The 15,634-nt window shown below is 45.5% G+C and overlaps 1 protein-coding gene across 1 annotated transcript in view; it reads right to left on the bottom strand.

Moving 5' to 3' along the window:
- Window positions 1-15,634, bottom strand: part of Lerp (lysosomal enzyme receptor protein) — a 73,468-nt gene that overhangs the window by 53,522 nt on the left and 4,312 nt on the right. Inside the window, exons 2-4 of the mRNA XM_077682684.1 lie at window positions 11,631-11,922; window positions 1,977-2,211; window positions 1,030-1,241 (exon numbers count right to left, since the gene is read on the bottom strand). Of these exons, the coding sequence (XP_077538810.1) occupies window positions 1,030-1,241; window positions 1,977-2,211; window positions 11,631-11,922 (739 nt within the window). The remainder of the gene's footprint in view (window positions 1-1,029; window positions 1,242-1,976; window positions 2,212-11,630; window positions 11,923-15,634) is intronic.

The following is a 15,634-nucleotide window of genomic DNA, read 5'->3' as shown; positions in this document are numbered from 1 at the left end:
GTTCCGCCGAGGACAGCGCTTCAAACCGGCCTTACACTGCCAGCTGTTCGCCTTCCAGTTTCGTTTTCATGCGAGGGTATATCCGGGTGTCTAATGTTGCTGCTTAGTTGAACTGTCTATTCGGACGGAGTCTCTGATAAATTTTTGTACTGTTTCATTTGAAAAATGTTAGGTGGCGCTGCAATAGAGGAGGCTCGTTGTGCTGATCTTTTTTAGCGCGCGACTGCTACTCGGCCAAAGATCGCAGGGGACGATTCTAGCTCATCGTACCTCATTTTTGCGAGCAAGGCTACAATTGCGAGTAAGAAGATGATAATAAAGCTCAGCTTTATGTTTTGAGAGATAACTGACCGTGAACGACAACAAACATCAGCCACGGCGTTCCGTTTTCAACTTCATGCATGTTTTTTTCTGCATCGCGTGCTTGTCCCAAATATTGTGCTCGCTGTAAATGCAAAGTCAGCCATTGACAAGATGTTTTTACATTATGTGGGGGCAAATTGGTGCCTCTGATAACGTCAAACCGCCAGATTTATTCCAAGGAACCACCCAAAATTGCACAGTTTGAATTAGAGGTTGGGCTTCACCGCATGACACAAGCACCGTGCGTGCTAACATTTTTTTTTTATATCTGAAAAACTGTTCCGCGCAAGTCGACATTTTTTTTAGGGTGTGTTTTTGAAATGTTTCCCTGCAAAATGTATATTCTAATTTTTTTCTACTACCGGTGGTTTGATATACACAACTCCTTTTTTATCATTTTTTTCGACAACTTGACAAAACTTTTGATTTTGATATTTTTTTTCACAACTATGATATATGAAAACCTTTAAAAAACTGGTGTTATTGGAAAGGCCGTTAAATAATCTGCATTTCGTGCTCCTGCAATTAGTGCCTAAATAATTTTTTAGCAGAAAAAAAAATGTTTTCTTGGACCCCCCAAAATTGGTCAATTTTCTGCGGTAGCGAAAGAGTTAAAGAAAGGGTCGATATACAGGTCGGACATTGCACAGGCAATTGCACACTCACATTTCCCCGGCCAGGGCACCGAAACAGGATGACAGTCCGGGGAGGCTCCGTGCAGCCTTCTCTTGGTGGTGACCCAGGAGCAGGACCATAGTCCAAGTAAAGGTGCGTGCCGTTTGCTCGGAGGCCGGACTTCACCTGGCCAACAGACTGGCATTTCTTGGTTTCGTCCATTAGGCAGGCACCACTCATAAGGGGATAAGCAATGCCGTCACCTTAAAAGAAGAATACGGGGAAAAGAAATGGCGGGGAGGGTAGGGGGAATCGGCCAGCCGTCTTATGGGTTTCATTTTGTACTGCAGAAACCAGCCGTGCAGCTGAATCACACATAATAAGAGTTGCACAATGATAAAAACAAGCTAGTAAAAACAAAGGAAGCAGAAATACACGCAGGCTACTAAAACCGTACTTGTCTGCAAAAGACACGCTTATTTCCTACGCATTTGGGTGCACTGCATCTTCGAGAACATTCTTTAAAATTAGAACTTAAGGAGACGTTTCATGGTCATGCCCATATGCCAAGAAACTGACAAATTATACTAAGCGTATTGAGAAAGTGTTGCCTATACTAATTGCTCGGTTACTGCCTTTTGCTATTCCTGTTATCAGTTTATGAAATTGCAAAAATAAAATAGGAATAGAAAGAAGACAGAAAACAACCCCACAATATCCTCAAATTCATTCAATCCAACAAGAATCACCTAGAAACATCAAAAGATTTCACTGCAATAACGATTTCATTTCTGCTGTCCTCAGTTACTTGTGAGCAACACTCCCTGCTTCGCATCTTCGTGCACCCGAACACATGCTGTACCATTACACTACGAGGGAACGAGCAGACGAAGGCCTTTGGGGTGAATTTAGTATGCACGCCTTTGCAGGATTAATTTCAGTAACGTTCAACCAAATCATTCAGTGCGACAACAAAAACAGAGCGCCATACAACTCACCCCCCGATTGCATGTCGGAGCAAACGTTGATCACCAGGCGTGTGGTCGGGTCTGTCGTCTCCACCTTGTATCCTCCCACGTCCTTCACCAGGCCCGAGAGATCGTGACGAGATCCGTTGCCGGCATAGGCGATGCACGGAACTTCGGTGCGGGCTGGTCTGGCGGGACATGCTGCAGATGTCCTCCAGAGGAGAAAGAGCTGGCACTTCCTGTCAATGAAGAACTCAGGGGAGCCCTGCAGGAAGGGAAGGGGAGGGGGGGCAGTCATACCTGTGACACACGGCAACGCTAGATCTCCTTTAAACTAGACCCCTTTCGCCACGCCAAAAGACATTTTGTGGAAAGGAGTGCCGCTCCTGACACACAGCAACCCCCGATCTCCTTTACGTAGTTGCTGCAACTGACACACCAATAAAGTGGAGCTAGCAGTTCTGTGGAAAAAGCTTGCACGATAACAAAAATAAAGTGCGGCAAACAGACCTTCCGTATTATTTTAGATAGGAGCTGTGCGTTTTATTGTTGTTTAGAAAGAATAAATGGGTAATTTCACATATTTGTATTAAACAGCAACGATGGAGTGCTTTTTTTAGCCTATGTTCCGTACCTAATCTGGCAACAGTGGGCAGATGTTTACAGAAACACATTACGATTGGACTTGTTCGGTGTAATTTATTTCATTGCAGTTTTAGCAATTTATGTAAGTATTATGAAATCACATTTGGTTTCACTAAGTTCTGGGAAGCTTATGATTTGCAAGCGCCTGCTTACGAGGCTGCGCCGCTAGCTGCTCCTTTTCGTGCGGGAAAGGAGATAAGCGAACACCCCTTACGGGAAATGCCCGTTTCGGTGAAGGAGATTCTCCTTTGTCGTGTGTCACCGAGTTGAACGCCGTTTCGGTAGCAGTCCTTCTCTGCAAAGGCCTTTTAGGCGCCCGTGTGTCAGGGGTATCAGACTTCACCACAACCCAAGTTCACCGCTGTCTTGATATGCTCTTCTATATGATCGTTCTTAAAGGGACACTGCAGGCAACCAGCAAGTTGGTTTTAAACAAACGACTGACCTTCCCATGGCCATTTTAGCGTTGATTTGGTGCCGAAAGATGCCTTCATAGCTGAGAAATCGCTAATCAAACGCTGATCAAACGTGGTGCAGACTGTGGCTGCTGCAGCCACTGTTTGCATCACAATAAACCAGAAGCAAGTGAGGCAGCGGTGATGTGTAGTGGTATAGAAGCACCCGAATACAATGCTACCCCCGTAGCAAGTTGTTTTGTCAGTTTCAGTCAAATCAGTCATGCTTTCCCAAACTTCCACATCCTTCGCTGCTCCAGACTAAGCAAAATGTTTATTTACGGGATCTGTGATAAAGCATATTGTCCTATTTAGGCCGCCTTAATGTTGGCGTCGAACCGACCGCTCCTGAGCAGTCCTCACACAGCGACGCTGCCGCCAGTGTGGATGAGAAGCGCTAGAGCTCCTAAGTAAAATTTCCGAGTACCGGCACTCCTTTTTCTCATTGTTGTATGCCACCGACAGTGGCCATTGGTTGAACCGAGTCACGTGACATCTGTTTACGCTGGCAGACCCATGGGCACCGACATTTGGCGATTCCCGCTGGAAAACAACAGCGGCCCGCATAACCTACAGCCACTAGAAAAGCCTAGCTTATTTAGCGGCTATAGCGTAACCTAGAGCTACTAAATAAGCTACGCTAGCGTAACCGAGCCCGACCATGTCGCACCGGCCCGCTTTCTCAAAATCCTTGAAAAGTAAACGCAGCCTGTCATGGCTGCCACGCAGCGCCCGGGCGAATTCCGCACCGGCCCGCTTTCTCGAAATCCTTGAAAAGTAAACACAGCCTGTCATGGCTGCCACGCAGCGCCCGGGCGAATTTTGCCCGTCAAGGTTGGCCGCAATTGGACGCATAAAGCAGGCCGCCCTGGCGACAGGCACCAAAATGGCTGCCAGCGTGCATCAGGGTCATTACTTTTCAGCGTAGCTTATTTAGCGGTTCTAAGTAGCGTCATCCAGTGGCAGGGTAAACGTTGCAAACGCCAGATGTTGCACACATTTGAAAATACCAACTTCAGCAAAAATCAGCATTCCCATGTTTTCTTTAGAGCAGCAAAAGCATGCAGAGAGTCATCATAAAAGCGGCTATGCCCAAAGCCCTGCACAAGGGTCGCACAATCATTTGGCTGAGTATTGCACCAAGCACTGCACTGAAACCATAATTTTGGAGCCACTGTCCGTGATATTGTTTCTAGCTTTCTTTTTGTTCTTCAGACATTCAAACATAGCACTACAAAAACTTCCAGTCAAGCTTTTATAAACTTGTGAAAGCTTATTGTTAAAATATTTGTCCCACAATTTTAACCATTTCCAGTGTAAGCTACGCAGTATGGCCAGTGGAGACGATACCTGTCCACGCATTTTCACTATTTTCTGCCTTATTTTAGAAAATCTACAGGTAGGGGTAGTATATTCGTGTTCTCGGTGATCTAATCTATCCATCTAAAGCTTGTATCTTGTCTACATTTAAAGACTACAAAGCCACTTGAACAGTGTAGTACGCCCAAATTTTTCACAATTTGATACACCAGTTCTCAACTACAAATGTGCTGGAGGATATCTTCCGAGACTGGAACAAGTGACGGGAGACCCTGCAGCAAAGCGGGAGAAGACTAACACATGACATGCTATCAAGATAAGTCACTGTTGCACATAAAGTTGCCTGTACAAAAGCTTTGCACATTGCTTTCACCTGTACAACTAATTTGAATGGTGCACGTAATATGCAGTAAAGCCAACCTTCTTTTTTCCTGTAGCGGTAGAGGATGAAAGTGCTAAGGATAGCAAAATTTCATTACAAGGAATGCGAAGAGACCGGAAAAGGATGCTCCACTGATATTTAGCTTCGTTTAGTAAGACTTTTTACTGGAGAGTTTCTTCTAAAAAAACCAAACACTGTGATGCTGGTTCCTTGAAACAATTTCAGATTTAACAAGATTACCATGTTTTGCCATGTTGATATTGAGAAATGAGACGCGCACTAACCCACAATTTCATACAATCCCAGCCTACCTACAAGGAATGTTGTTTTGGAAAACGGTAGAATCCCAAGTGAGAGTCACTATCTAATTGCTTCGTCACAGTGCTTGGTTCTTTAATTGGACTTTCTAGCAAAAGGCTCTTCTGTTAATGAGACAAGACTCGCAATAGATGTAACAGACCATGATAGTTGTTTTATGTTCCATTTAACCAGATTACAGTGTATCAAGAAATGGATTTCCTAAAAACTTTGCAACCAAGGAAGTGCAAAATTTTGACTTTTGGGTTTTTTTTATCATCACGCACAAAAAGAAGATTCTGTCTGCAGGGACAGAGTGAAATAGACCTTAAAATAAATGGTTCTAGCCCTAATTTCAGAGGCCACTTCATTTATTATACGGTTGCATATCAAAAGAGCACATGGTCTTTTGATATGCAATTTTATAATGAATAAATAAAGTAAAATAAATATAAGTAAATGAATAAAATAAAGTGTTTCCCTTTCCCCTATGGCACCCATAACATAGCATAACGCTAGCTTGATTGAAACTACGATTGGCTTCATCCTGTGCATGTCGGAGAAGACGCCGCACAACTTCCATCCAGTTTACGCTTCTATTTCATTTTGCATTTCATAGTATGGTGGCAACACCTGCTGTGTGTGCGACAAAGTTTTCGACCTAAAATCACCAAAGTCAGGTGCTCACAAGTTGTGGCTTTGGATACGAGCAGTCTTTCGTGATTTAGGCCAAACTTTTTGCCAAGTGCTTTGCTCAGCACTTGGATCCAATTCAATGCTCTTGTGCTTTGCTGCAATGCTGTCTGAAACATTTGTACAAATCGATGCATCCATCAGCAAAACGAACGTTTCAAATGAACTTTATGAAGTGTGTTGCAAGCAAGCAGAAAGAAAACAAGAATGGCAGCTAGTAGCAGTTCACATTTTTGTAAGTGTGCGTAATTCAATCCCTTTTGCATCATGGAGAAGCACAATGATGAGACGATGGTAGAAGATTGGTCATCAAACACTTTAGCACATGCATTGCATAGTGAGACATTTTGGCTCGCTCAACTGGCATTTTCAAGGCTGCATATATTCAAAACAGCTGTGTACAATCTACTGGTTTCAGTGGAATATGAAGAAGTTTTGATGCCACAGCTTATCAGAAAATTAACAAAGCTCCCAGCATAAAAAAATAAAAGTGCACAATCTCAATGTGCTAGCAAATTTCCCTGTTTTTTAGAAGTGACTGGGTTGCCGCTACACACGTCTTGTGCATCTGCGGTGGTATTTGAAAGAATGCACATTATCCAAATGAGATAGTTGGAAGCTAACACGAATCCTATCAATTTCATATCTGATCTTTCGGCGTTAGCGGTAAGCAAAGTGCAATACTGTCAAGTCCAGATAAGCCCCTACTCTTGGCTTATCTGACTCCTCAGATAAGCCAAGATAATAATTTATATAATAATCCAGACTCTTGGCATATGAATATCATTTAGGGTTTCACTGAAGTGGTCACAATCAAGCACATAGCCACAGTCAAATTAATCTCACACTAGCTTTGAAATATTTCAGACTTGAATTTATGCCCAAGTGTCAAACTTTCAAACTGAATGGATTCAACATTTACAAATTGCAACAGAACTAATTCAACATATCATTGAGCTTTAATGCTGTGCCGTACCTCACAGACAGGAAACAAAAGTGTTGCCAAGAGCTGTGCGCAACAGTACTCGACAACAATCAGCACAAAGATAAGAAGCCGCCAGCACTCCAGATCTTTGTGCCGACAAAGGTCATGGATAAACAGGCTGACGAATGTCACCGATAAGCGGGTTGGCTTATCTATGGACTTTTTTCCGCAAGTCGGAAATGAATCATCTGCATGAACCACGAAGACAATACACAACTTTGCTTGGATCAAAAGTAGCCTGGTCGGAGTAGCACTCATGCCAAGAAAAACAGAAGAAAAGGTGGCAACTTAACAGCTACTTTCCCACACAAACTTGTGACAAAATACATCTAACTTCCATGATTGACTGCTGCTGAACAAATTAACAATTATTGAAACAGTTTTGTGGGACTGCAGCTCGAACAAAGTATTTTGAATAAAAAAATATAACCTTTTTCTGATGATTAACTGCTACAGTGACGTAATGCAACCAAGGGAAATTTAACAGTAAGTACATGCAGATGCCATGAGCAGCTTTACAAGCTGTGGTGATACTGCATCATCTCTGGAGTGGCTATTCGCCACATTGCGATAGCTTGTAAAGGCAAAATAATTGGAAAAAAAAAATGTTACCGCCATTTTTTTTCACGAGGCAGTGGTGGTTCAGATGAGCTCAAGTAACCCAATTCTAATCATTTTCCCCACCCGAAATGAGAACAAAGCCAATGGTTACACAGTTACACGGCATGGCGTTATGACACGCTCAAAAGCTCTGCCATGCTTTACTATGATTGAGCCGGGATTCCAAACTTCCGGTTTCTTCACAACGGTGTTGAGTCCGTGTACTGAGTTCCCAACATTGGCTGCAACCCCTAGTTCATCATGGACATTTTGCCAAGCCACATAATGGCACAGCAAGCAGGTAAACCGAAATTTATGCCCCTACACACTAACTTGCTAGTGATAGCAGCGAAATTCCCTGTCTAACAAAATTGTAGCGAGACATGAGCTGTCTCATCTTTAAATAAAGTGAAATTTTACGTTGTATTCATGGTCCATTTAAAGGGACCCTGCAACAGTCTTTGAGCAGTGCAAATCAATCTGCGCGACAAATATCTAACAGTTCCAGGAATACGTGAGCCAAATATTACACGTGCACGCCAAGCGGAGAGCTTGCAAATCGCTGTGAAAGACGTGCGAAAACTAACCGCCCTCCTTTCAATGCTTATATGTATGCAACCCATGCAGCGCCAAATTTACATCATTTCGATGGTAGCAGTCTTGAAATGATAAAAATGGCAAAAGAGATGTTTTGCTTTTGTATTTCCCGTACAATCCGCCGTCATTGGTGGCCCTGTGCACCAATTGCATCTACACCGAACCTGTATGTACAGCTTTAACCGTTTTCGTGTTTCGAGTGCGCACGAGTTGGTGTGACGAACTCAAGACTTCACTTTCAACCAGACCATTCAGTGTTTGTTGTTTCAAAAATGCCTTGAGAGCCTGAGTGAGCACTTGCAAGTGTAGGAGTTGCCCTGGCTCCAGCAAGCGGAGTTCTGGCGACAGCGCGTACGTGCATGACTGTAGCCGTGCACGTGGTTATACCGCGAGGGCGTGTACAAAGAGCACGAAAAAAGATGCACGTGTGCAGTGTGCCGTCGTTGGCTGTGGAGGCAGCGAGAGGGTCCAAAGTAGTCATGTTGTGCCCCAAGACCAAGAGCTGTGGAGAGAGAGAGAGAGAAAAAAAAATTTTATTTCTCCAGCAGAGGCTGATGTGTGGGCGTCGCACCGTGGAAGGCGTCCCTAGTCTGGGATGCCTTGACTTCAGCTGGCCGTCCGTGCTCGGGTCACCAACTTAAGCTGGATATCGGGGTGCGGGTGGCCAGGGAAGCCCTCCACTGCTCGAAGGTTGGGTTGGAAAGGGGGGGCAAGTCTGGAGTTCGTTGGCACTCCCATATGATGTGGTAGAGGGTGCCAGGCTGGGGACAGTAAGCGCAGAGGGAAGGTTGTTGGGTGGGGAAGATGAGGTGGAGGCGGGTGGGATGTGGATAGGTATTCATTTGGAGCCGCCGCCAAGTTGTAGCGTCCTCTCTGGAGAGGCGCCAGTGTGGTGGTGGGAGACGACGGCGAGTTTGCCGGTAATGCGCGAGAATCTCCGTGTAGCCACTGAGTGGGTGGAGTTGATCGTGAGGGGGTAAACATTGGCCACCGTCGGCAATGGCTAAAATTTGGTTGTCGCTCATCAGGCTACCGCTGTCAGACATTCGTAAATTCATTTACATTTGCGGACGGCATTTTTTTCATCGCAGCATGCAGTATTAACTCACACCTCCTGCAAACTATGGGTTTTGAAAGGAGGCAGCAACTCCGACCCGATGTGGTGCCGGCTCTCCATCTGTGTAGGCGACTCCGCATTGCGGAGAAGAAGAGAAAACGTGCTGGCCCACGACATATCGAAGGCTCCTGAAGAGAACGTCGCAAGCCGCTCCACTTTCCGAAAGAGAGCGTGCAGCCTCCGCCGCGGAGTCAACACTCGAGTTGAGAGGGAACGATTATGAGTGATTTTTCATTTCGCGTAGCGACGGTGATACTGAATGGATTTTTATAATTCTTGCAGGAGGAGATTCCTGGAACAATAGCCTTTACACAAAAATGCATTCCGAATAGTTGGTTGTAAGTGTTGCAGGATCCTCTTAATAAAGCTCTATCCCAGACAAGTGCACATGCAGAGGTATGATAGCAGCTATCATTCTGTGAGGGGAAAGAACTGCCTTTTGCGTATTTTTTTAGGGTCATACACAGACACAAAACAAGAGTAGGCAAGTGAAGAAGGGGGTGGCAGAAAGTTAGATGGGCAGATGAGATGGAGAAGTTTGCAGGGATTAATTGAGGGGCCCTTGGGTGAGGGGCCCTTGGGTGGTCTGACTCGTTCAGGCCCGCAGGTCCCGGCTCGGCATGGTGACGGACTAAGATGACTGCTTAGGAGGACAGGAGGTTTATTCTACATGATGACAGTCGAGACAGGACAACAAGAATAACACGAATACAGTCATTTAAATAGAGTTCAACCTTATGCAAAAACTGGCGCCCTCTTGCGGGAACCGCGTGCGCTTCCACCATGTTGGGGGATTCCCGGATCTCCGGATACCACAGTATACATGATAGCCCGGGGTTAGCGACGCGCACGTCGGCATTTATCATTGTCCAAGATGCTTAAATACTGCCGTGTAACTTGCTGTGCACAAAGATGATACAAGGACGACCACGGAAATAGCGTACACATCTTTTTTTTATTTCTGAACGGAAGCACGATTCGAGCCCTGCGTGAAGTCGCTTGCGGGTGTCGACTTCCCTTCGCGCAGTAATATTAGAGCTAGATCGCATGCATAGCCACGAAACGAATAATATGCGCAGGGCTAAAAATGTCCCAAAGTGAGCTATTTTCTAGCCCTGTATTTGCTGCCGAGCACTCCTGCCTGCTGGTAGTTAAGGCGCACAGCATCGGTCAGCTCGTACATTATCGTGCGGGTAGTCTGCCGTTCGTGTTTTGTGCACCCGCATTTTCTTTTTATTCTGGACGTTCGGTAGGCTCTTATGGAACTACTACGCATTCTTTCGTTTGCCAAACGTTACACAAAATAAGGGATCCGCGAGAGTTGCAACCTTCACGTAGCACCATGAGTAGCGCAAGTAACGTACGTAGTAATTCCGTGTATCGGTCATTTACCGCTCGTCGCCTGCTGTTCGACCGTAGCATATTTTCCCAAGATCAAATTTTTCGAGCGGAATTTTCTAAGCGGTAGAGTGCACCCAGTTTTGTTGTCCACGGTGCAAGCAAAGGACGCTCAGCGGTCGCGCAACCGCTGAGTACAGTGACTATATAGTATAGTGACTACACAGTATAGTGACTATATAGTCCCTATACTATAATTTTAATCACATTTCATGTACTGCATGCAAGTTTTATATTTGGGTGTATAACGTATCAAAGATACGGTTACAAGGAATGCCCTGCGGGGAAGGAATTAAGACATCCTGGACCTGTACACTTATGTCTATGTACGTGTGTTTTACGATGTCGAACCAATCTAAATGCGGCTGTCATGGCTGGAAATCAAACTCGTGTGCCAGAGAAGCGCCACCGCTTAACAACCACTGCAGGGAAAATATTTCAACGCACGCACGTACTCGTGGATTCAAATGGGGAGCAAGAAATCTCAGCAATACCAACTTGTGACCGAGACAACCACGTGAAATTGCCAAGAGTCTGGTCATCAAAGGTGATGGTGCATCTTGTTTAAGAATACGAGCTATTATTACACCGATGTGGTGTGAACTGCAGACAGTGTAAGCTAAACTACATGCACTTTTAAACCCTTATTTTTTGCGTTTCAATTCAGGACATGCTTGTACAGACTAGATGCTCCGTCTGATTTTCCGCCACGAAAACACTGGTGCAAATATAATAAACCAATTTTCTTCAGCGTCTAAGACCGGGCCTGGTCACACACACATGGGCCCTCCCCAGGCTCAAAAATAAATGACCGGGCCTGGGTTGGGCCTGGGTTTGAGACGACGGGCTCGGGCTAGGTTCACTTATGAATGCCCGGGCCCGGGTCGGGCTTCACAAAGCGGGCCCGGGCCGAGCCCGGGCCTTAAAATCAGGCCCGTGCAGTGCTTTAGGCTCACCTGTGCTGAACCACCTTATCAGAGGCGAAGAAAGCAGCATATGTTGGATGCCTTCTACCCAGCAAAGGCTGTACGCGCCCATCAGCAGTGCACTTCCCTTCCCCTGCTTTTGACACTCCTAACTGACTTCCTTCCTCATTCACAGCAAAGCGCCAAATGATGCCGGCGGTAGCAAACATCAACAGGGCAGGCAAGCGTCCACTACCACAATGAGAAGAAGATGAAGATGAAGCGCTCACCAGGTGAGGAGCACAGCTGATCCTCAGGGACACTTTGTAGTTTGTGCTGGGCATCTCCTTGCACTGGTCCCCCTTGAGAAACGTCCACCCTTCACTCACTTCCACATTGGAGGCGTTGGGCTTGAACTCCGAGTACACCACTGCCCTGCCGTTAGTCACACGGCACATGGAGGTGCCATTGCACGCAGCCTCCGCACTGTCTGCCGGGAAGCTCAAGGGCTCACACAGCGACAAGTACATGTAGTCCGACTGGACCCCGGCCTCTTGGGGGATGCCCACTTTCCATGCATGCCTGGAAGCAAAGGGGAGGAGCAGGTGTCAGTCCCTCCACCCAACTTTCATTCCTAATTCGTAAAACACAAGCAACACAATGGCGGAATTCCATGGATAAACAAAAACACTGACAGGACTGCATTGGATGTCTACAGAACACCAACTATTTAGAAATTGCTCGACACCACAAGGAAAAAATTGCCCGATCTGCGGTCAATCCCAACTGGCGGCCATCCACACCACCATGTGCCGGGTGACGACAAAGATGTGGAGCGTGACACGAGGAAGATTAGGACACGGCAGACAGCATGGGACTGAGGGAGTGTGCGCAGGGACTGCCCGGGTGCCAGTAAAGGTGTGGTTTCCCGGGGACTTTGCGTTGTTTTTGAGAAACGCAGCCATGTGCTAGGACTCCAATACAGCTGTCAACAATTTCATAAGGAGCAGAACACACTTATCGCAAGGTAGGCCAGCCACAACTACCCCACTGAAAAATCATGAAAGCAGCCATGAAAAATTTCCCACCTTAAAAAGTTGCAGTCTTGCCAAGAATTGTTGCCAAGAACTGACCACGGAAAAGCAGCAACGAGATCCTAACTTTGGTATGAAACGTTGGTTCTTCACAATTGTGCAAAAGTGATGCAGGTACAAAAATGGAATGCATTCTTTTACAGCACCGTGTCCCTGTACCCTCTCGTCGTCCCTCGTTTACGTTTTGCGCTTTGAACGGTTTTACAGCACCACCATAGAGGAGTGTTGCCCTTGACAATTTCTTAGGTGCCTTTCTTTTATTCCTTTATAGTGCACTTTGCAGTGCCCCGAGGAATGTATCCCTTGACCGCCTGCCCACTTCACACTTACCGGAAGTGGGCACAACATTTCAGACTTTTCATATTTTAAACACATGGATGCCACTTCTAATCTGGTAGCACCTGCGTAAAGTATCCCAATTTTTGGGGAGGGCCATTAGCTAAGGAAGGCAGCATTACAGCCTCCTCCAGCATTCATCCGAAATCCGAAGTTCCGAAGCATCCGAAATTCCATAAGCAGCCGAAAACCATGGCCTTAGACAAACCAAGAAACAAAGACAGGACACAGCGCCGATTTATGTGCGTCACAGTATTTATGTCAACCCTCCTTGAATAAACAGCCAGTTGTAGTCAGTGCTGTGTCTTTTTCTTTTTCTTTCTTAGTTTGCCTTGTCTAACCGCATTATTAACCCCATTTTAGGATGCATTACCAACCAGCCTACCAAGCCATCTTTCGTAACCACAGCCGATACAAAACAAATCTCATTCATTGTTGCCCCAGCGCAAAGCTCAACAACATGAACGATTAGCGCATTGAAAACATACTAAGCTGGCATCCATTATGTTTAGGGTGGCAAAGCATGTTTCTTGCCTTTGTAGCCTTCTTGCAGGAATAGGAATGCTTGGTGAAACCCATGGTGATTGCCGACATATCTGAACAAAGATTATCTGAGCCCACTGAGTGTGTCTTTCTCCTCAGTTCCAAGTCCAGCTAAAATTAAAGCCTTCCTGGACTACTGCTCCTTCACTGCTAACAGAAACAGAATGTCATCACTTTAGTGTGGCCCTTTCCCAGCCCCTACGTTGCTCCGGCTGGTTAAAGGGGCAATTAATTACATTAGTTGAACTTTTGTTTAGGGATATATTGCGTAGCACAACCAATGCAATCACTTCCTTCCCATTCTAGTGCTAGTGTTCAGCATTTGTTTACCTGTAAAGCTCCCAAAAACACCACCGGCCATTCGAGTTCACTTCTCGAACTGTCCCAATGACTGTGCTGGTCTACTTGGCAGTTTAATGCTATCTCAGTCTTGAAAGTTTTGATGCTCCCCTATCTCCAGGTTAATGTTGACTTTGTCACTCCAACGTCAGTTTATACAGACTGAAGGTGCTCGCAATTAGCTAAATGCCATTCCGTGGGCCTGCCAGTGTTTTGTCGCAGACCACGACATTATGGAATAAAACTCATTTAAATCGGTTAAAGAAACTCAAAGTGAACTACACCGCTGGTCTTATGAGATAATCAGGCAATTTTTATAACCTCCTTCAGTGCCCCTTTAAGCAACAAATTTATTATAAGTGAACTTCTGGTCTAACATTAGCAGGGGTCGTTGGGCATAATTCTTCTGTGCAGAAAATTTCCATCTCTGTACAGTAGCATGAGCTTCTGCTTGAGAAACAATACCTAATTGTACATTTGATCCCAATTACGGAAAGCTGGGAAGTACTAGCCACCTCACACTGATCAGCTCACTCGATATAACCTCAATATAATCGAAACAAGTATGTATTGAAAAAACATCAAGTTGTAGTAGTAGCCTTGCCAGCCATCAATGGTTTTGCCAAGTTCCTCCCATGGGCGATCACAACACAAACCCAATAGCTTCAGAAAAATAAGCCACATCTTGTAAAGCCTTACGCCAGTTTGACCAACTAGTGGGACTGCGACACCAGCTAACCAGGTGTCGCAGCTAACATCATGTCACAATTATGACGGCCAGGAAACAATGCTGTAGAGACATACTACTGCATCCTAAAGCTTGGCGCTTCGTGATAAATTTAACTGCAGCTGTCAACTCTTAGAGCATCCCATTTAAGCTAAGAAAATCCCAAGACCTTTGGCAAAAGTCAACCCTAACCTAAACTGTGACAGCCATCTAAGGCCTACACCAAGGAGGTAGAAAAAACTTCTTGCCTACACTCTAATCACAACACCTTCTTTGCAACATGTACGTGTACTAGTATCTGGAATTTTCCACAAGCAAGTGCAGGAACAACAACATATCCCCCCAAACCCTCACTCTCACTGGCAGTGCACGTAACAGCTAAGAACAACTGCTACAAACAAGCTACACTGACGAAGCAACAAACAGAGTGTTCCACAGCTGAACCATCCCACTGCGTGAAGTCAAATTGAAGGGGCCCCAGAACACCTTATTGTTGAAGCAAGAAATGACCACTTGTTGGTTGTTCAACAAGCTGCGGCGAACATTTTATACCCCTCCCAGCTGTATACTTCCCGTCAAAACAGTACGAGGCAGGATATAAGAAAGGCATACACATGTACGTCTTTCTCCTTACCACGTGCTTCAGGTCTTTATCGTATTTACTCGCGTAATGATTGCACTCACGTAATGATCACACCCCTGAAGTTTGTCATCAAAATTCGTTTTTTTTTTTAATTTCCCGCGCAATGAACACACCCTGAACTCGCCGCAGCAGTATGTATTTTGTGTGCCAAGTCTAGATGATGATGATCGTGCTCACGTCTGTTTCCTTCCCTTTCAAAGTGGACATGGCTACGTTATTGCCGCAGACTTGCCAATATTAGCGATATCGGCAAGCATGCGTTCAATATTGATGAGGAAGAAACTCACTAAACGCACATAATGTGCTCACAAGACAAAGAAAGAAATGCGTTCAGCTTGCTGCGTCGGCAGCCGTGTCCCGCACTGGGACACCAGCAGCCACTTATTGGTCGACCTTTTCTCACCTCGCAGCAAACTCATTCCAGCACGTTCCGTAATTAATGAAAACACTACATTTTGCGTCACTTTGCAGCGCGGCTGGCGGTGACCTGTAGAGTTTTTATTATGTTCATGAGACCTATCGTAAAAATTCGGACCTCCAACTTGCTTGAGTTTTCGGCGCTGAAACTTTTTTCGAGAAAAATTTACCTCGCGTACTGAACGCACCCCTAAA

Source organism: Haemaphysalis longicornis, unplaced genomic scaffold (genome assembly GCF_048455015.1).
Source record: "Haemaphysalis longicornis isolate Haplotype H1 unplaced genomic scaffold, Haemaphysalis longicornis Haplotype H1 scaffold_9, whole genome shotgun sequence".
In the NCBI taxonomy this organism is placed as follows: domain Eukaryota; kingdom Metazoa; phylum Arthropoda; class Arachnida; order Ixodida; family Ixodidae; genus Haemaphysalis; species Haemaphysalis longicornis.
Note: the sequence above shows the minus strand (reverse complement) of the source record. Positions and strands in the feature narration are given on the sequence as shown.